The sequence below is a fragment of the Falco punctatus genome, assembly GCF_963210335.1.
Source record: "Falco punctatus genome assembly, chromosome: 5".
Taxonomy (NCBI): Eukaryota; Metazoa; Chordata; class Aves; order Falconiformes; family Falconidae; genus Falco; species Falco punctatus.
The window spans coordinates 54,998,260-55,017,090 of record NC_137584.1 but is presented as its reverse complement, the minus strand read 5'-3'; the positions used below and the strand labels follow the sequence as shown (position 1 = coordinate 55,017,090).

The window sequence follows — 18,831 nt, the reverse complement described above, 5'->3', positions numbered from 1 at the left end:
CATAGGTCAGCATAAGTAGTTGTATCAGAGGCAAAGCATTACTGAGCTTTTTTGCACAGAGCTGCCACAAATCATACCTTTCACTGTTTTATTTACTGGTCTCATAATAATCTGCAATTATAAAACATGCTATTTTAATAAGAATGTATCCTCTGGCCCACAATACAGCATTTTTGAGGGCTATAAAAATAAAAATCCAGAAAACAGAGAGAGAACCACAACTGGTTTTTTGCACTAATAAAAGATTACTAATTTTATCATATAAAGATAGATACTTCTCAATAAATGGTAGCAATAAAATAATATTGCTGTGTTATTACTAAACTAAGTACATTGATAAGAAGCTTGTGAAATGGAAATAAGAAACATAGATGGGATTGTTGTAGTAGAGGACGCTGTATCTCATTTGGATACAACATTAATAGTGTACAGCTTCAGTTACGGTAATATCATGGGGAAGGTGATGGTTGTGGGTCTTGTTTCAGATGATCTTTTTCATACCACCGTCCAAAAAGTGTCACAGTGACAACTGGTCTTGTTGGTCTTGTCTTACTTATCAAGCACCCATCATCCAATACCTAATTGAAAAAGGTAAGAGAAGGACATGATTAGAGCAGTACCCATACAAACATGCTAAGAGCTCAGAAAAATGTGATAAAACAGGAAGAAGGTACCTAGATCATATCTCTTACTGAAAACAGTCACTTCATTAGAAGGTATTTAATAGATTTGATTATTCACTATTGGCTGTTTTGAGAGGATTTATCCCATCACCTGCGGAGAACCTAGAACCTAGCATGACACAGCTCCAGGGTGTCCCATTACCTCAAACTCCCCGGGGGCCAGCTGCACCCCGCTGTACAAGACTTCTGGAAAGACGTAATTGGTGCCAAATGTGCCGCTGAGGGAGAACATCTCAAACTTGGTCTGAGCCGTCTCCACGGGCTGCCCGCATGTGTTCCGGTCTGTGCTCTTGCACTTGAGCAGCGTGCATATCTGCAGGGAGGAGAAGACAACAACATATTTAGGAAGACAGAAATACTCTGGTAGGAAAGTCTTGTGTCATCAAAGTGTGTGTCAGAGCACATGACTATCACAGGATCTCTTTCATAATCTTTAAGCAACTTCTTTTTAGTTGTAGCTTATTTTTTCACCCCTTGATCTGACTGGGGGTATTCCAGACCTCCATTGCCTTAGTAGTTAGAAATAACCTGTTTCTGATGTAAAATTCTGCCAGAGCAATTTATTTCATCCCTAAAACCCAGTCCTGTCACTTCCAGTAATTCTTCCAATTGCCAGTTTTCCTGTTTGAAGGTTCCTTTCCCACATGTCTTAGTAAGAAAAGTCTGTGAATGGAAATTTTAGACACATGAAACACAGTCCTCCTCATGGGTACGTTGTTCAACTGTATTCACAGGTTCTCTCACTGGTATTTGTACACGTTGCTAACGACAATTCGTTAGACAGTCTGGCAGTCCATGGGAAATCTGAATCTGATGTTCTCTATCCAAACCCTGGTGAATATATGTCTAAGTGATGAAGTTAGCATCCTTTGTTAGAGTTTTGTGTTAGTGGCTGCAGTACATAAAGGCAAGTAGGAACAGCAATGTTTTCCTTTTGTCCGTAAGAGCTTTTTTATCCTGCTGATAAATATTTATGTACATCATGAAGACATATGAAATAGGGCTAACACTCCTGTGAAGATTCAAAAGATGTTGGCTGGTTTTGCTGTCAGGTGATAGAATTTTTCTATGTGTCAGGTATTGGGAGCCAGAAGAAGCATATTTGCAAACATCAGAAGTATTATTCATCAGCAAGTATGGTTTTGTGTTGAAATACAAATAAGCTGAGAAATAAAGAACAAAATTCTCTCAGCACGTTCTGAGGGAATGAAAAAACTACTGAGGGAAAAAGGAAGAGTAAAAATTCCTGTCCTCTCTAGAAAATTCAGTATTAGTAGAGACGATGTGCTCCTTCCACAATCACTGAAATAAATTTTTCAAGTGAGTTCACCAAGAACTAAATTTATTCAAGCTGCCTTCTTAAATGTATTGGATGAGCTGTTTTCTGGCTAAGACCTCCCCCCATATACGGGAGTCTGTACCAGCTGATAAAAAAAGGCCACGCCGACAGACAGAAGTAACTAAAAAAAGAATAATCTGGCACACATGCTGGGCACAATAACTAAATCAGGAAGGCAAAGAATGTTTTCTAACATGGCTTTAAGCAAATTCCACCAGAATGTAACTCACTGTCTTCTCAAACATTTGATTGAAAGAGAGGAAGAGTGGATTTTTCCTGTGGAAGTCATATGCAATTTCTGTAAATTACATTGCTATGATTTGGGTAATGACAAAAAGTTAACATCTCTATGACTCTAAATTATCAAAGCAACTCATAAAGATAGATAGGATAAATTGATTTTTTAACAGGAACTGTTTGATGAAGAATACAGTGATGATTCAGAACACTTACTGCAGATAATCACAAAAGAGGACCTAAATTCAGCCAATATTGCATGCCTAAAAAGGCAGTGAGTGCACTCTGGGATCTTAAAAGAGGTTTAGATACTCTCCATTGTATTTGTTGGACTTAAAGGTAAGCAGGCTTGGAAGTTTCAGCAACTACTTCCCATCGCTAACAAATAGGACACCAGGACTCCAGCATACGAGAAAGTCACTGTCTTTTTCCCACACAGAGCTGAAGGTTTCTCCCTGTAAAGTTTCCTAAAATAAGTAACCCCCCTCCAAAGAATCATTACCTGCAAATAGTATTGTCCTTCAACAACATGAAGCCCATCAAAAGCACCCAGCACATAAACTTCATCTTCTCGTTTCCCCACCATCTTGTAGCTCAAGTGACAGCAGAGGTCTTTCTGGCAAACGGTGAGATTCCCCTCAGGCTTAGTGAGCTCAGTGAAAGTGAACCGGTCATGGAAGATGAGTCCACTGAAATCACGGTCATTCAGTGAGAAACTTTTGACGCTCAAAGCATATGAGCTCCAGCTGACAGCAGGTGAGGAGGCAGGAGAAAGGCGAGGGTGCGAATCTAGCTCAGCAATAAGGAGGTGACCATCCCCACTTTTCATATTGTAGTAGTATGTTCTGGCTCCGTCTGGTGCATAAATACCACTCCCTGAGGAGAGTACAATAGTCAGTCCAAAAAGAATTAAAGAAATTCATATCGTGCTTTTAATTGTCCCTACTGCTAGCTTATCCACTATTTTATAAATATTACAGAAATTTTAGTCTCACCAAAGGTGATCATTAGCAATGCACTACACAGAGCTCATGTTTTGGCAAAAGATAGCATTTATTTCCCTGCGTGAGGTTTGCTCAGTATAGCCAAAGGCAGAGGATGTTATGTTATGGTTGTGTTTATGGTGTCCCCAGTTCTCTTTTCTCCTGTACACAACAGAGTCAGTTAAGAATTCCTTTCTTCTCGGCTACTCAGTGTAAAAGGACCATTTACCAATTGAGACCATCCAAAACACAACACAGGCAAGTATCACAGGACCATTCTGGTGAACACAGAAGGAGATAACAGCTCTCCAGCCCCATTTCACACTGGCTGAGGACTTGCCCCTACATAGGGAATTCACGCTGACCAGCGCCAAGCAACAGAGGGAAATCAAAGATCTGTCATACCCATCACTGCTGAAGAGCCACATAAAATGGACAACAAGCAGTGGCCTGTCAGTCATTTCAAATGAGAAGCCCCAAGCCAATACTGTGGTTTCACAGCTCAGTGAAGATACTGGTCTAGCTGAAATATACTATACCATGAGCTAAGCTCTAGAAAATCAGTGCTATGCTCTTACAAAACTCAGGCTTCTTAGCAATGTTAGTGAAACAGGTCTGAAAATTTGGTTTTTTAACACAACTGTGTCAAATATAGCTACAACTAAGTCTTTCATTTGACTAGAATAAATGGAGACATGTATGCAATTTACAAGTATATTTACAGTGTGGCATTCAGTCACGGACTTAGAGGTGGAGAGGAAAAGAGCCTAAGTTTCAGAAGTTTCTATTCAGGTATGAGGGGTAGTAACTTACTAGTTGTTTAGAGGCATTAAAAGAAACAAAAGAAAATCCTAAGAAGCTAGAGTGAAGAAAGGAAAACACCACAAGTTTTGCTGTGCCTTGTATGGCACCAGTAGGAACAGGTTTTGTCGAGTTTAAAATTTGGTAACTAGACTCTTCACCTTGCAGATAAACACATCGTATTCCTCTGCAAAATCACGTTGCAGAACAGAGAATAAAGATTCATGGTTATTTTTCAGTTTTTTTCAGAAAATATTTTTCAGTCAGAGTAAGAATTAATTACCTGTCATTGCCAAGCTGATGTTGTGAGTATTTGCTGAAAGTAAATTGACACCCATGCCCATAGCCCAGGCAGAGTGAAACTCAACCGCAGTCAGAAACGGCAGGACGTTCATCCAAGCTGTCGGGAAGAGCACAGTGTCCACCTGCAACTCACTCACCAGGACCACGGCAGGCTCACGGAAAAGGATGTCAAAGCAAGTGAAAATGCCAAACTTCCCAAAGGGGGTCTCAAAGGTGATGGCTTCTGGCTCTTTGGGGTAATTAAACTGAGTTTCTGACATAAAGAGGTTATACTGTAGGGGAAGGAAAAAAAGAGAAACCAGTTAAAGGCACTGCAATATCCTGGAGTTACTCCCTAAAACTGTTCAGAATGACTGGAGAAGTATTTTGACCTGTGTTTGAAGCCTTCACATGTGGGAAGTCAGGCTAAAATTGTTATGATCAGCGTAGTGCCCAAAAGGTGGCTATGGGGAGACATACTGTCCTGGCATATAGCTAGGAAAGCAACCAGCTATCTGCAGGTTTGTTAGTGACAGCCACCTGCAACCCCCATAAAAATATCATCTCCACTCTCCCCACCTAGATTATAATTCTGGTGACCTGAAAGACACACAGAAGAGAAATAATGGAAGAGGAGCACGGAGGATCTGGTGCCAAGAGACAGGATTGGCAACCTTGGTGTGGAGACGTACAGGACCGGAAGCACGAAGCACCAGCAGGAAGCACAAGACAGTACTGGGAGACTGCAAAGCAGAGAGGAAAACAAAGGCTGTGGTGATGGGGGAAAGGTAGATGATCTCAGCAAAGAGAATAATCTAAGTTTGCAACATTCTCAGCTTTCCAGCATTTTCCTTCTTCCTTCACGTTCATGTTTACTAAAAGAATTCTTTAATCTCCAGGTGGCCTGGACAATAAACATGTGCACCAAGCCAGGAAAGAGGTTCAAGTATACTGAACTTGTAACTCAGCCCCTGGGCCATGCCAGGCTGGCACACAAGGGACCAGCCTATTAGTGTCCCCCTCACTCGGTCTGCTCACAAAGAAGTATCTTGGCATAATCTGGGAAGAGCCAGGTGAAATACTGGGCCTGAAGAACATTAAATAAACAACTGACTTCAGTCTGGCCACATAGGCATGGTATCTGGCACATGACCGCCAAACAACTTTAACAAACTTTGCAGGTAGGCACATAAAACTGAAAGAAGATACTTTCATTGGGTGCAAATGTTTCAATGCTCTCACCTCTTTTTACACCTGACTTAGGTCCATGGGTTTTTTCCATGATAAATCCTGCTATGCAAAAACTGTGCTGAATCATCATTGGAAAAAAAATATAGGAAAGGGCCTGTCTTCCTTGAATCAGACTACTCACCTAAGATAAGATGCAGATGAACATTTTAAAATCCTGGAATGGAAAGGGCTAGTCTGTTGAAAACTTGGCACTGAAACCTAAAGCTGCTTAAGCAGCAGGCTTTCCAGTAATAGGGTGTTAACAAGCTGAGAAAGTCAACCAAACACATAAGCCACTAAATTGGACCTGAGAAATCATTTTTCATTCTAGTCTTGTTTTGAGAAACATGACAGCAAATGCAAATTTGGAGTCAACACTTCACAGCAAGAGAGAGATTCTTTTAAATTATAAACAGAAGCAAAAATCTGCTGTGGGACAATGACTGGCACATAATTCTCTTGCCAAACTGACACAATTTAGAAGTTGTGGAAAAACAGCTCCTGACTTGCCAAGGCCACTTTACCTTGTGGTAACGAGCCACTAGTTTCCCCTCTGGGTCAAAGACGACATCAGTATTGTACTGATAGCGACCATCACTTGGGCAGCCAGGATCACTGGAGTTACACGGCTTCTTGTCCCCAATGTTTGCAACCACATAGATGGAGTTATTCCTGGCCATGCAGCTGAGGCGTTCCTGCACTGGTGCTGGACCATATCTAATGCATTTTAGGGAAAAGAAAAAACAAACAAATAAACCCTATATCTGTATATCTGTTTATATATAAATATATGTATATATATGTAAATATCTGTACCGCCAGTGGTGTCCATCACCAGAGTGCTGAGGGCACATGGGCAGCACCTCCGATGCTGCAGTCACAGCAGGGCAGGCAGATACACAAAGTTGCTGCAGCACTCTCTCAGGTTGCTTCCTGCACCTTGGGGTAGGTCCTGGAGCCCTCCCATCGGTGTCGGAGGGCCATGCTGCCCCTGGGCTGCCCGCCAGCACCCCTCCGCACCCAGAACACGCTCTGCAGCAAGCAGATAACCCTAGGGCTGGGAAAGGGAAGGAGAGGAATTACTGGGCAGAGGAAAAGAATAACTTGGTGTCACACCGGAGAACACCTTAGCGTCTGGCGTAACAGCACCTGAGGTATATAGCTCTGGGCTCTCGACACACCAAGCAGCGTCGAGCTGTGGAATAGTACAGCTTATGCAGTCAAGGCAATTAATTTCCTCCCACGGATGGGTGCACACAGTCCCCTAGCCATGGCATGAACAATAGTGGGATACTCAGTTCAAGAAGTGACAGGCCACGTGCCATAAACTGGCAGCACCTCTGAGGCACCCATACCAGGCCTGAAAGAGAGCAGACATACCCCTCCTGTAAGGTGGTGATGCATATGGCTTTGTGATGTGCGCATGGGCCATAGAGGAGGGCCATCATGAAAAATACACATATAGCACCAAGGAATAGGTGATCCCAGGCTGTGATGGCAGACATTATGTTCCCACAAGCCGCTAATGAAAATGCTGATTTAGAACAGTGAAGAGACACATAGATCACCTTCACAAAAACTAACTGGAATAAAGACCTGCTTAGACATGCTGCCACCCCACACCCCCCATTCACTGACTGTATATTTCAGCTGCTTATGTCTCAGTAAAAAGTTGCACATCCTGCACTTCTCCCCATTGTGAATCCTCCCCTTGGGACCGTTGAGGAATTACATCCTCGCAGATGTAGTAACATGCAGTAAGCACATCACTGTCGGGCAGGTGCAGCAAGCTGTGGTGAAAAAGGCAGACCACAGCTGTAGTGCCATGGCTGAGCACCTACTGCATGCTGTATGGATCTGAAGTCCAGCACTCAATTATAGGTTAGCTTGTCCCTGCTGGAATATGATGCTTGAATGACAGGTCATGTTCTACAGCACAGAGACTTTAGCAATTCGTACTTCATCCTATCTTAACTGTGAAAAACTAAGATTAAAAGTTTCTGGGTCTGTATCACTGAAAAGTTTGGATTTTGACTACTGACCTCATCACCTCTATTATTAGCCACTCAGAAACTCGTTCTTGGCTGTCAACAAAAACGGTATGTGTGCTTTTGTTTGAACATTGCATTTGTAAAAACACAAACAAACCAGCAAAACAAATAAAAACTAGCATTAAAAATTTACTATCAGTTCTATTCAAAATAGAGTGAAAAAAACTGAAAGCAGAATGAAAAGAAGTATATTCTGGCACCAAAGCTTTTCCAAGTGCAAAAAAAGGTGTTTCCTCTACATTCAGTAACCCAAATTTGTATATTGTTTGAATTTCTCTTTTGAGTGTCTAATTCAAAAACCAAGTTGTTTTTATTAACAGGGTTCCCTTGTCAATTAGTCAGGGACACGTTATATATTTTAGCATGTGATTTATCTTCATATGTAACTTTAATTGAAACTTACTGTCATGTCAAAAGCATTAGCAGTCCTTAGGTGTTTACTGGGAGCAGCTCATGACTGCATGAGACACTGGCTTGGAACCACATCAATCACTGCAGAAGAAATCACCTTGTGGGGTCGGTGCAGGGAATCCAGTTCACCGCTGGATCAGGGATATCCTCCAGGTAGGGGTAGATGGTTTCTCTCGTGAAAAGCCAGCCGTAAATGCCATCTTCAGGAGTCACAATGATGTGGGCGCCCTGACACAACAGGCTCCGTTAAGAATTCACCCATCAGCAGGTAACCAGGAGGGACAGCGGGAGAAGAAAACATTAGCAACGCTCACAATACACCTAGTACCTGCTGGGTGGCTTCCTTGATGGCTCCTTCCAAGACATCCATGTTCCTGTTCATCAGGGCCAAAGCTTCGTCGGGAGAAACAGGCTCATCAGTGGCATCTGGCAGGATGACCGCGTGCTCATAGACGGCTGCAATGAAGGTGTCGGAGGCAAGGGCCTGAAGGGCTGCGAGTGCAAACACTGCAGCGTGCAGGAGAGGCTGGGACGGGAGCATGGCTGGTGCCTCACAGCTCCTAGAATGGTCTGAGTCATGGACAAACAGTGCAAAAGGAGCATGCATAGAAAAGAAAAGAGGGACAAAATGTAACTTTGAAGGAGGGAGGAAGTGATAGTCTGTTAAAACATTACCTTGGAATCAAGCATCCCTGGTGACATACGGGAAAGTGCAACAGTAAACAGTAAGGATGTCGCAACTGAACGAGGCTAAGAAACTGGGCAATGCCAAGACTAATTGCACCAATATAAAAATAAATCATTAACCACATGGCTAGAAAGAACGGTCCAATTTTTCTTCTTACACTTTTCTCCATCATTAATTGCAATAGACTTGCTATCCATGTTGTAATAGACAACTATCTATGTTGGCTCAACTGTGATACACAGGTAAAAGGTGGATATGTCACCCCTGGAGCTAGTCTTCTGTGAAGTTTGAGTGGTAAAACTGAGGGTCTTAAAAACTGCTTTGGTCTAGTGTCTTCTTATTCCCCAGTTCCTATGCAGTTCCTGTCAGTATGTGCAGCTTGCTTCCCTGGATTTCTTTAGATCAAAGTCATCACATTAGCATCTCACTGTACTTAGGTGTAATATACTGAAAATTCCAGCAACAGAACTGTCCCTTGCATTTATTCCAGTGGCTCTCCTAGTCACTTTTGTCTAGCTGTACATCACTTTCTAACAGCCTTCCACCAGAAAATATGCATCTGGAGGGAATGTTTTCCTTTGAAGTCAGGCTGGTAAGTACCTCATTGCCTGGCTGCTGCTAGCCTGAAGCAGAATAGCAGGCTAGTTCACGAGGTGCGGTGGCAAGCCTACTCCTCTGTTCACTTCCCCTGTCCCCAGGACCATGCTGTGTATTGACAGGCCTTAATTTTTAATCTTCAATTCAGTTCACATGCATTTTTTGCTATGACATTTTCCATTTTTTTTACTTTATAGCAGTTGCAGTATTCTTATTTGAAAAGGTTTTCTGAAAAGTGGGAAGCAGAACAGGCTGCATGCCTTCAGATACAGCAAAGCTGTCTCAGAGAAGACTGAAATGCAGGTGAATGCAAGGACCAGAGAGTTCCCAGCAAAAGTAGCACTGATCGAGGGTTTCAACCATTAAAAACATCAATTTGCATCTGGTGATGTTCACCTCTAATGACTTCTTTACATCCATTACTAGATACAGCATGCTCATTCAGGACCCTTAAATATGAGCCTCTAAAAGGCTGCAATAGAGATTGCAGCAATAATTTAAGTAATGTAGCTTGGAAGCCTTCTCCCTTCCCCCCTGTTTTTCTTACCAAATGAAATACGGACTGAGTCACATTAACCACGATCAGATGTAAGTCTGAAGGAGGAAGCAGTAAATGCTCCCTTGTTTAGCAATAGCTGGGGCAACAGTCAGCCCAGAAGGGTAACTACCCTGGCAGGGCTGAGTGGAAAAAGTTACAAGTGTGGGGCTGGGGTACTGCCCAGAAAAGTTCAAGTCATACTGCCAGGACGGGGGCCGGGGGGGGGGGGGGTCTGTAGTCCACAGGGATGGAGGCATCCCTGACTGCCTCTATCAGCAGGCACCACTGCTACTGCCTGCAGAGCTGGGAGTTCACTCAAGAACAAGGAACTAATGCCGGTCAAACATGCAAACAAACCCACGGAATAAAACTTAACAAAACTACAGTGGACGAGGGCTGCAGGCAATGTAAGAGGAAGTTTATCCTAAAGCTCATGCTGCTTTCCCTTTACTTTTCATGCCTCCATCCTCCCAGTCCACTCTCCCCACCCCTGTATTTCACTCGTCCCAGTCTCTCCTGCTGCCCGATAATGGTGGCAATCTGAGGACTTACTGTTGTGAAACAGGGTGCAATCAGCTCAGCTGTAAAGGTTAGACTTTATATTGCGGTCTTGTTCCTTTCCTTGTGCTAAGAGGCTGCACGGAAGGCTGCTCCTTCAGCAAAGGGTTAGTCGCGCCATGGAGAAGCCCACGCAGGGTCACATCTGCAACCAGGCAATCACTGCAAAGGGGACTGCCGGCAGGGGTGAGGAAATCAGAAGCCGCCCATTTGTAGCAACAACACATAGTACATTACTTAGCTGTAACAGGACACCATGCCCTGGGGCACAGACAAAAATGTAGAAATACTGTACTTTTTCTCCACAAATGAGCATTTTCCATTACTTCTATTATATGAATTGTAGATATTTATGATTTAATACACTTACAGACTAAAACCTTGTTTTTCCAACATTCACTTTCTTCAAAATCCATGTATTTTGCATCCTGCGAGTCTGTTTTTTTTATTATGTTGGCCAGATTAAATGTGAACAAAGTTTTTCTTTCAATACAAGCCTGCAGAACAAGCAACAGAATTAACTGCATAGAAATCTTGGCTGCGCCATGCAAAATAAACCAGTCCGCTTGCTCAGAAAGTACAGTCCGCAGGGTCTGCACCCACACACATGCCAGTGTGTTCCATCTGTTCAAGCTGTTCAGTAGCCTTTCCAAACACCTGCCTGCACAGTCCTGACTCTCCCTCGCACCAGCACAAGCAACCATTTAACAGGAAGACAGATAGGCACCTGCAAAATCGCTTATTTTGAGAATTTTTTATATGGACCCACCTGACTGCTTGAAAAAGGTGATAAAGTTATCAATAGTTTTGTGGAAAGGAGATTTTCCAAGCCTCAAAACTGTGGCCAGATTCAAGTAGACTCCTCCAACTACAACTCGTTACATTGTGTGCTGAGATGAGTAACTGTTTTGTTTAAGCAGTGGTGTTTTGAGGCTTGTTTTCTTTTTAAAAGTAAATGATAAGTAAGTGTGTGTGTGTGAGTGTGTGTCCACCAAAAATTTCTTCAAAGTATTAAAAATCAGTTATTATTGGGCCACAACCCACTGCCATGTGCCTGAATGCTACACCACTGAAGTCAGAGGAATTTCTTTTCTATTATCTCCCAGTGTCAAGGTCAAGCCTATGACGACCAACTGTGTCATATAAAAACCCATACAGAACTGCCCAGCGGAGTAGTTCATTTTTTCTGCCAAATCAAGTCAACAAACCCATGTGCACTGATTATGCTGTTAGATAAGGCAACTTGAGAAATAGAATGCCATTATAATTATGGGTATTAACATTAATTAACAATATGATTAATTAGCATTACAGAAACAAGCAGATGAGATCTTAAAGGATCTGCAGTGAAATCATGGTGAAGCTTGCTGTGTGTGTGAAGGGTCTGTTTCATACCACCTCCCAAAGAGTGTTACACTCAAAACTGGCTTTGAAGTCCAGCTTACCAAATGTCCATCAGTTAGTGCCTCATTATGGAAAAGTAAAATAAACAGGAACATCAGCAAAGCAGTACAACTGTATGACAAACACAAAATAATATATTCATTAATGTTCACCTAGTGGAGAGATTCAGTAGCTCACTTGGAGCTACCACAAAGTCTGTGAAAAACTGCACTTCTGTTTTGAGCAAGATCTTGTTCCAGGGCACTTGTGGGAACAGGGAAGAAGAGAATCGGAAAAATGGGCCTGCTGTACAAATTAAACCAGGAATATCAGGCAGAAATAAAGCTCCCTTGAACTCAAGCCAGTTACTGAAATAGAGGACACTGGTAGCTACCAAGTTGCCCTGTGTCTTGTAGTGGCTTTTGGACCATTTGTGTTACAAGTCTGACAAATCACAAGGCTGTCCCATTACCTCAACCTCCCCGGGGGCCAGCTGCACCCCACTGTACAAGACTTCTGGAAAGACGTAATTGGTGCCAAACGTGCTGCTGAGGGAGAACATCTCAAACTTGGTCTGAGCCGTCTCCACGGGCTGCCCGCATGTGTTCCGGTCTGTGCTCTTGCACTTGAGCAGCGTGCATATCTGCAGGGAGGAGGATACAGAAAGGCAAAACACCGCTAAGCTTTCAGCAATCAAGAACTAGGTCTGATTGTAAGAAAAGCTGTCACGGTGAAGAAATGATCCAATACATCTTCTCATTTATTTAGGACAAGAGGATATGTGGGTGGCACTTGAAACTTTGCAAAAAGGCAGTTCTTTGCCAGCACTGCAGAAGACCCCTGTGTCTGTGTGTATACATGCTGTTTATGTGTGTCTTCATGTATAATGCATATGCATGTAGTCATAGATGTAGAATAGTTTGTGACCTAGGGAAGTTACTTCAGCTCTGGCTGAGTTTCCTAAAGAACTGAATCAATATTTATTTGCCTGCTCTAGTGAGAATACTCTATAAAGATATAGAGAAAAGATAAAAAGATCTAGAGCATTAAAAAAAGCCTGACAGCAAAATCTAAAAGAATAAAAAAAAAACCAAAACACTGACAAGCCATGTGGATACAAATGTTATAGAAACACATTTCGTTTCTCAATATTTTTTAGATAACTGCATGTTAGAGAATCACATCAACACAATGGTAAATACCACCGAGCAGAAAACTGCTCTCTGTTGTGACAAGAGCATCCCTAAGGACACAGGGAGAACTCTACAATCTTCCTTCCCTTTTGTACACATATATGGAAACCTCTCTGAAGTGTTATAGAACAGAGTCAATGCAAGGTCTTCACTTTCATCATTTATAACAGAGAGAGAAAAGCAGAATCAACACCCCTAATGAACTCAAAATGCATAAATGCATCATGAAGAAAACAAATGTTTTCAGAGGGGTCTAAAAAATGCCTCCTCTTAAACCCCCTCAGTCAATAATGAGACAAATGCAAATGGGCTGCAAAGAGAGTATTGCAGCCTTCCCACTGTACAAATAAGAACAGAAAACCTTTACCTACAAATAATACTTTCCCTCAACGACATGTAGCCCATCAAAGGCACCCAGAACATAAATGTCATCTTTCCACTTCTCTGCCATCTTGTAACTGAGATGGCAACAGAGGTCCTGCTGGCAAATGGCACAATTTCCCTCGGGTACATTGAGCTCCATGAAGGAGAAGATATCATGGTAAATGACCCCATTGAAATAGTGGTTGTTTAATGGAAGCTGTTCGATTCTGCTGGCATACAATTTCCAGTAAACATCAGCAGGATAGTCAGGAGAGAGACGTGGGTGTGAACTCGGTTCTGTCACCAAAAGGTGACCTTTTTCCATTTCTGTATTGTAATAATACGCTCTCGGACCACCTGGGGCCTAAATACCATTCCCTGCAAACATGACACCAGAAAGCTTTTAATTTGAAAGCAAGTATATGGGACAAGTAAGCAATCTTCGCTAATTAAACATGTGCCAAATTTTATTCTAATGTTTACCAGATTGTTTTAAAACTACACCTTCACAGACTACAAGCTAACTTGATGCTTTTTGAAAGCAATAGAAAGTAGACCAAACTCTGATGTTTCAATGTCTTGTCAGTGACAAGATTACTGTAATAATTATATGCCATTATATGTGATTTAAGTAGCTGAAGTGACCAAGTTCCTCATTGGGTTTAGCTGCATTAGCAATCAGTATTTCTGATTAAAATGAATGGTAACACTGTCAAGTCAAAAAAATCTATAAGGGCAAGATATTACAAAAAGTCACATCTTTACGCAAGCTCTTTACATAAATACATAAACCTTTAAAGCCCAGATTAAAATCTATTCATAAAGAATAGGGATTGTACAACACAGGGTCATCCATGACTGAGAACTAAAGGAATGGCCCCTATCTGCTTTTATTCAGAAGGCAAAGTTTAGGGCTACATTTGAGCCACACCAGGAAGCTTCTCTCACTTCTGCAAGCACATGCCCAAAACACTTGTGCTTGACTTCTAGCCTCTGCTCAGGGGAAACACACAGTGGAACCAGAGCCTGCAACGAAGGCACAGGTCTCCCATCCAAGGGCGGTGTTTGCAGGGCTCGCCGCGCTCCTCAGAGTTAGGTTTCCACCTAGTGGAGAAGAAAAAGTCTGGGCCTTCACATGACCAAAACATCCATCTACAGCGGGGTCAGATTAAGGATCACATGGGTAAACTCCCAGGACCGACCATTTAACAAGTAACCTAGAGGTGTTTCTAGTCAACTTAAGAACTTCTGAGTTCTTATACATCACATTTTAATTTTCTTCTTACCTGTACAAGTTCTCTTGTCCTAGTCCTGTTGACATGCATGCACGCCTAAAGCTGATGGGAATTTCTGCTCAGGTCAATTGCACTACATAGATATAAATGTTGCCCATACAAACAAGATCGATTAGAGCAATATTACATTATCTGCCATAACTAAAGTGGAGCTGAGTGTATTTGCTGAAAGAAAGTTGACGCTCATTCCCATGGGCTGAGTGAAACTGGACAGCTGACACCAGTGGAAGAGTGTTACCCCAAGCAGTTGGGAACAGCACCAAGTCAGCCTGAAATCTGGCTTGCCAAGACCACAGCTGGGTCAAGACAGAATGTCAGATATCTGCACGAGTGAAAATGCCAACATAGCCAAAGGAAGTATTGATAGTTACAAATTCTGGATCCTTAGGGCAATTAAACTGTCACAAAAAGGTTGTACTGCTCATGGAAAGGAAAAAAAAAAGATTAGAAAAGAAATCAAACCATTTAAATCAGACTAATATAATACTCATTCACTTAAATACAATTAATGGAGAATATGTTTTGTGAACATGCTATATCTTAATTTTGAAAAGGACAATTGATACCCCTGCAAGAGGAGTCAAGCACAAATATCCATGGTTCTGATCTACACCAGTGAAGGGGATTTGTATTTAGTTAGCAAGTTTTGGACATTCATGTTTTAAAATCTCATGTGCTGCTTCCTATTGAGAAGCAGTAAAAATAGAGGGATTATTGAGTTGTAATTAATTTAAGTGCTTGCTATTAAATTCAGAATAGCAGTAACAAAGATATCTTGAGGCAGTGGCTTTCAACTGCCCTCTGACACCTGACTCTATGTGCAAATACATTGAAGCCTGGGAAGCAGCTTGTCTCTCACATCTTTAATCACCCAAGGATCATGCGCTCCCCGAACACTGTGGGTAACAAGCCACCAGTTTCCCTTCTGAGCCAAAGACAACGTTGGTATTGCACCGGTAGTGACCATCACTCGGGCACCTTGGATCACTGGAATTACGTGGCTTCTTATCTCTCAGATTCACAATCACACAGATGGAGTTACCCCTTGCCAGACAGCTCAGTCTTACCAGCACAAGTGAGGGAGCAAACCTCAACAGCAGGGAAGGAAGAAAGGAAGTAAAACATCAAAACCAGTCAACCCATAAAAATGCCAACGCTAAGACTACAGATCACAAGGGTGATAGCTGTAAATTAGTCATATCTAATACAAGACTGTCACTTTCTGTTATTCAACAGAAGGCAGCGGTTTTGCGCTTCAAAGCTTCGTGTGCTGAAACCCTGGCTTCACTTCCCATTAACTGAGGAATACAGGGCTTTCCCTGCAGTGAAAGTGAATCTTTGCACCTTCAAGTCTCACTTCTGCTGCTGGCCTGTGGCACAGTGTTGATGTTACACCGACACATGGGCTAATCTCAGCTGTTCTGCTTCAGCTCTTGATTTGGCTGCTGTGCTGAGGTAGCTTAGGATTTATTTCTTCCATGGTGCATTTTGTTATCTTTCATGAAGTATTCCAGCTTCAAAAAATGGTACAATTTATTAAGGAAAATAACAGAATAAAAAGATTAGCATTTCATGAATCAAAAAGACAGATTTGAAATTGTGCAGCATATCCTTTCAGTAGAAGCTGGTATCTTACCCACAAATATTCTTAATATTCACATATCTTATTTTTCTACAACAACGCATTTCTAAGATGTGGATTCTATTAAGTTTTTGTTTTTCTTGTAAATAAATCTCAAAATTTACAAGTATACTAACTAAAATAAAAAGAATTACAGCAAGCAAAAATGACAGAAAAAAAAGATGTCAACTGAAGCTATTTAATGGCAACTACATGATGCCTAACCTGCCTTCATTTCACAGCAGTTGTTCGAAGACATTTAAAACTATCAACCACCACTCCTAAAGGCAGCTGTCTTTCCCATCAGATTGTTCCCCCATGCACAGTAGGGACAGTATCTTCCAGGATCAGCACATGGAATCCAGTCCACCTGTGGCTCTGGGATATCCTCAAGATAAGGATATATTGTTTCCCTTGTGAAGGCCTAGCCATAAATGCCATCTTCAGGAGTCACAATGATATGGGCACCCTGGTACCAACGTGCAAAGCCCAAAAATACTATTAAGAAAAGGAATAAACGGTCAGTTTACCAAAATGAAGTCTCTAAGGAGGTCATAATACATGTCTGGCTACTTCTTTGAAGGCTGCTTCCAAAATTGCCATATTTTTCCCTATCGTCATCAAGGCCTCCTCAGGAGAAACTGGCACTTCAGTGATTCTATGATTCTAAGACCATGCTGTACTCGTATGACGGCTGCAACGCAGCTGTCCAGGTCACAGGCTTCCAGAGCAGGCAGCACCAAAAGCACAGCAGAGGCATAGGCTTTAGGAAGACCCATGTCTGGAGCAACCAAGTCACCCAAGGAGATGTCAGGGGCAAGCAAAGATGGGGGCCTTAAAAGGGAAAGTCTTGCATGAAACCTGGGAATTCCCCAGAGTGGCAGAAAGCCAACACCTGGGGATGCAATCACCCTGCCCGGAAAGTCTCACCCTGCCCGGAAAGTCTCACAAGTGTCAAAGGCAAGAGAGCCGCCAGCATTGAGCAATTCTGCCTTACACCACTGGCAGAGAAGTCATGGCGAAGCCACCGCTGTGCTGCAGCTGAAGAAACACATCGCCTGCCAGATCTGCAAATAACGATTCAGGTGTGGCATGGCTGTAGTAATGCAGTTCAAGGCAAGCCCAGGTCACAGCAGGAAAACAAGCCAGAATTTGTGAAATCTCAGCACAGCCACATTCCTGCCCAAAGCCGAGGGCACGGGGTGCAGGCAGGGCTGCAGGAGGCAGGCAGCCCTTCCCCAGCTTGGTGCTGCCGCGTGGGCACTGCCTGGGCCACCCCAGCTCAGGGCTGCTCCCATCTAGGTCAGTGTAGTTCATCACAGCTCCGCAGATCGTACAGCTGTGTCCGTTACAGCAGGGCATTCAGCCCTGCCATGCAGGAGGCCAGCACAGCCCTAGCCAAGGGGTTGCTGAGTTTCCCATAGGAGTTGCCACTGCTCTGCTTTAACCGTGGTTCCAGGACCCCTGGACAATCACGGCAGGAGAACATGCTTGTGAGTCCATTTGAACAACAAACCTGGACACCAGGATTCCTCTTCAGATTTCTTTTGCCTCTATTGTGCACATGAAAGAATGAAGAGGGGAGAAGATGTGTTGCCAGAAAGCCAGAGGGGTTCGTTAAGCCTGTCCAGTTTCCACTGGAGGTCTGATGAAGTTCATGCATTGCAGGACAGCTCATTAATTCCAATGACATTTGTGCTCTTCCTGATAATCCCAGCCACTTCAAGTCCTAACAGCACAAGTCAGGTAAGCGAACAACTCATTCCACAAAGAGAGCTAATTTAAGTCTCATGTCTACAGATCTGCATCTTGTGCATCTGCATCTACCTTCAGTCCTCTCAGCTCCTTCTCACCTGCTTCACCATCAGCACTGGCAGGGTCAACACTTCATAACAGGCTGAGGTGTACATTCCTAGTTCCAGTCTAACACCCAATATAAAAGGAAAGGGAGGTATTGCCAGGATATTCCCAGGGGAAGCCTCTGGTGCCCTGATGCTTCACAGTTCAGCTGGCTACCAGAGCAGCTCTTGCTAGAGCCCTTTTTGGGAGAGAAAGAAAGAAGTACTTGTCATGTAAATTCCAGTAGCTATTCACAAGAGAAAATTATTGGAAATTGCTAAGACTAGACCATTTCTCTCATTTAGGGGAAAATGGATCCCACAGAGAACCCCTTCTAGGACCCAGTTCTGGTCTCAAGGACAAATGAAAAGACTTCTGCCACGGCCAAGGCTGAGAAGTGTGCCAGTCATACCCTTACCTCACTTCCCAATGTGTTTTACTGCTGAGCATCCAGAGGAGATGAGGAGATCATTTTTTTCCCCATTGTTGGAAAAGAGTAGCTCCTCATTTTATAGATTTACTGCTGCAGAGGCAATCAGTTACAAACATTCCAGCTGGCATTTACGAGTAAAACAGATCTCATACATACCAAGCCGAGTCCTCATATATAATACAAACATACATACACATGATGCAAAGTCTCCTCCAGGACCAAAGATCAGTTAATTCTGTATAGAGATGCTAACTTTTCATTACTTTTGCCTTCTGTTTTCAGCCACTTTCGAGATAATACAAGTGC

General features: G+C 42.8%; 1 protein-coding gene and 1 pseudogene across 3 annotated transcripts; both read right to left on the bottom strand.

Moving 5' to 3' along the window:
* Positions 1-74: 74 nt before the first annotated feature.
* On the bottom strand, positions 75-10,546 carry VNN1 (vanin 1). Of its 2 annotated transcripts, none has more exons than XM_080390357.1 (8): positions 10,393-10,546; positions 8,346-8,587; positions 8,115-8,245; positions 6,080-6,272; positions 4,327-4,618; positions 2,762-3,135; positions 826-996; positions 75-578 (listed from the first exon to the last, which is right to left on the bottom strand). In XM_080390357.1, exons 2-8 carry the CDS (start codon positions 8,556-8,558, stop codon positions 450-452), a joined length of 1,503 nt encoding a protein of 500 aa, XP_080246483.1. In that variant the 5' UTR covers positions 8,559-8,587; positions 10,393-10,546; the 3' UTR covers positions 75-449. The 2 variants fall into 2 exon arrangements, with proteins under 2 accessions (XP_080246483.1, XP_080246484.1); XM_080390358.1 differs by having other exon boundaries at positions 8,346-8,577; positions 10,393-10,544.
* LOC308064994 (pantetheinase-like) lies at positions 10,468-18,751 on the bottom strand (annotated as a pseudogene). Its single transcript, XR_013931969.1, has 5 exons — positions 15,977-18,751; positions 14,624-15,049; positions 13,342-14,441; positions 12,254-12,424; positions 10,468-10,572 (listed from the first exon to the last, which is right to left on the bottom strand). The product of XR_013931969.1 is annotated as a pantetheinase-like (transcript).
* Between the last annotated feature and the right edge of the window lie 80 nt (positions 18,752-18,831).

What these genes read in the sequence shown, in the direction of transcription:
- VNN1 (XM_080390357.1), bottom strand. Translation starts at nt 8,558, where the DNA reads ATGCTCCCGTCCCAGCCTCTCCTGCACGCTGCAGTGTTTGCACTCGCA. An exon ending in CATCAGCTTGGCAATGACAG is followed by an intron (nt 3,136 to 4,326) that starts GTAATTAATTCT and finishes TACTCTCCTCAG; the next exon opens with GGAGTGGTATTTATGCACCA. An exon ending in TGGCCCCCGGGGAGTTTGAG is followed by an intron (nt 579 to 825) that starts GTAATGGGACAC and finishes TTTTTCAATTAG; the next exon opens with GTATTGGATGATGGGTGCTT.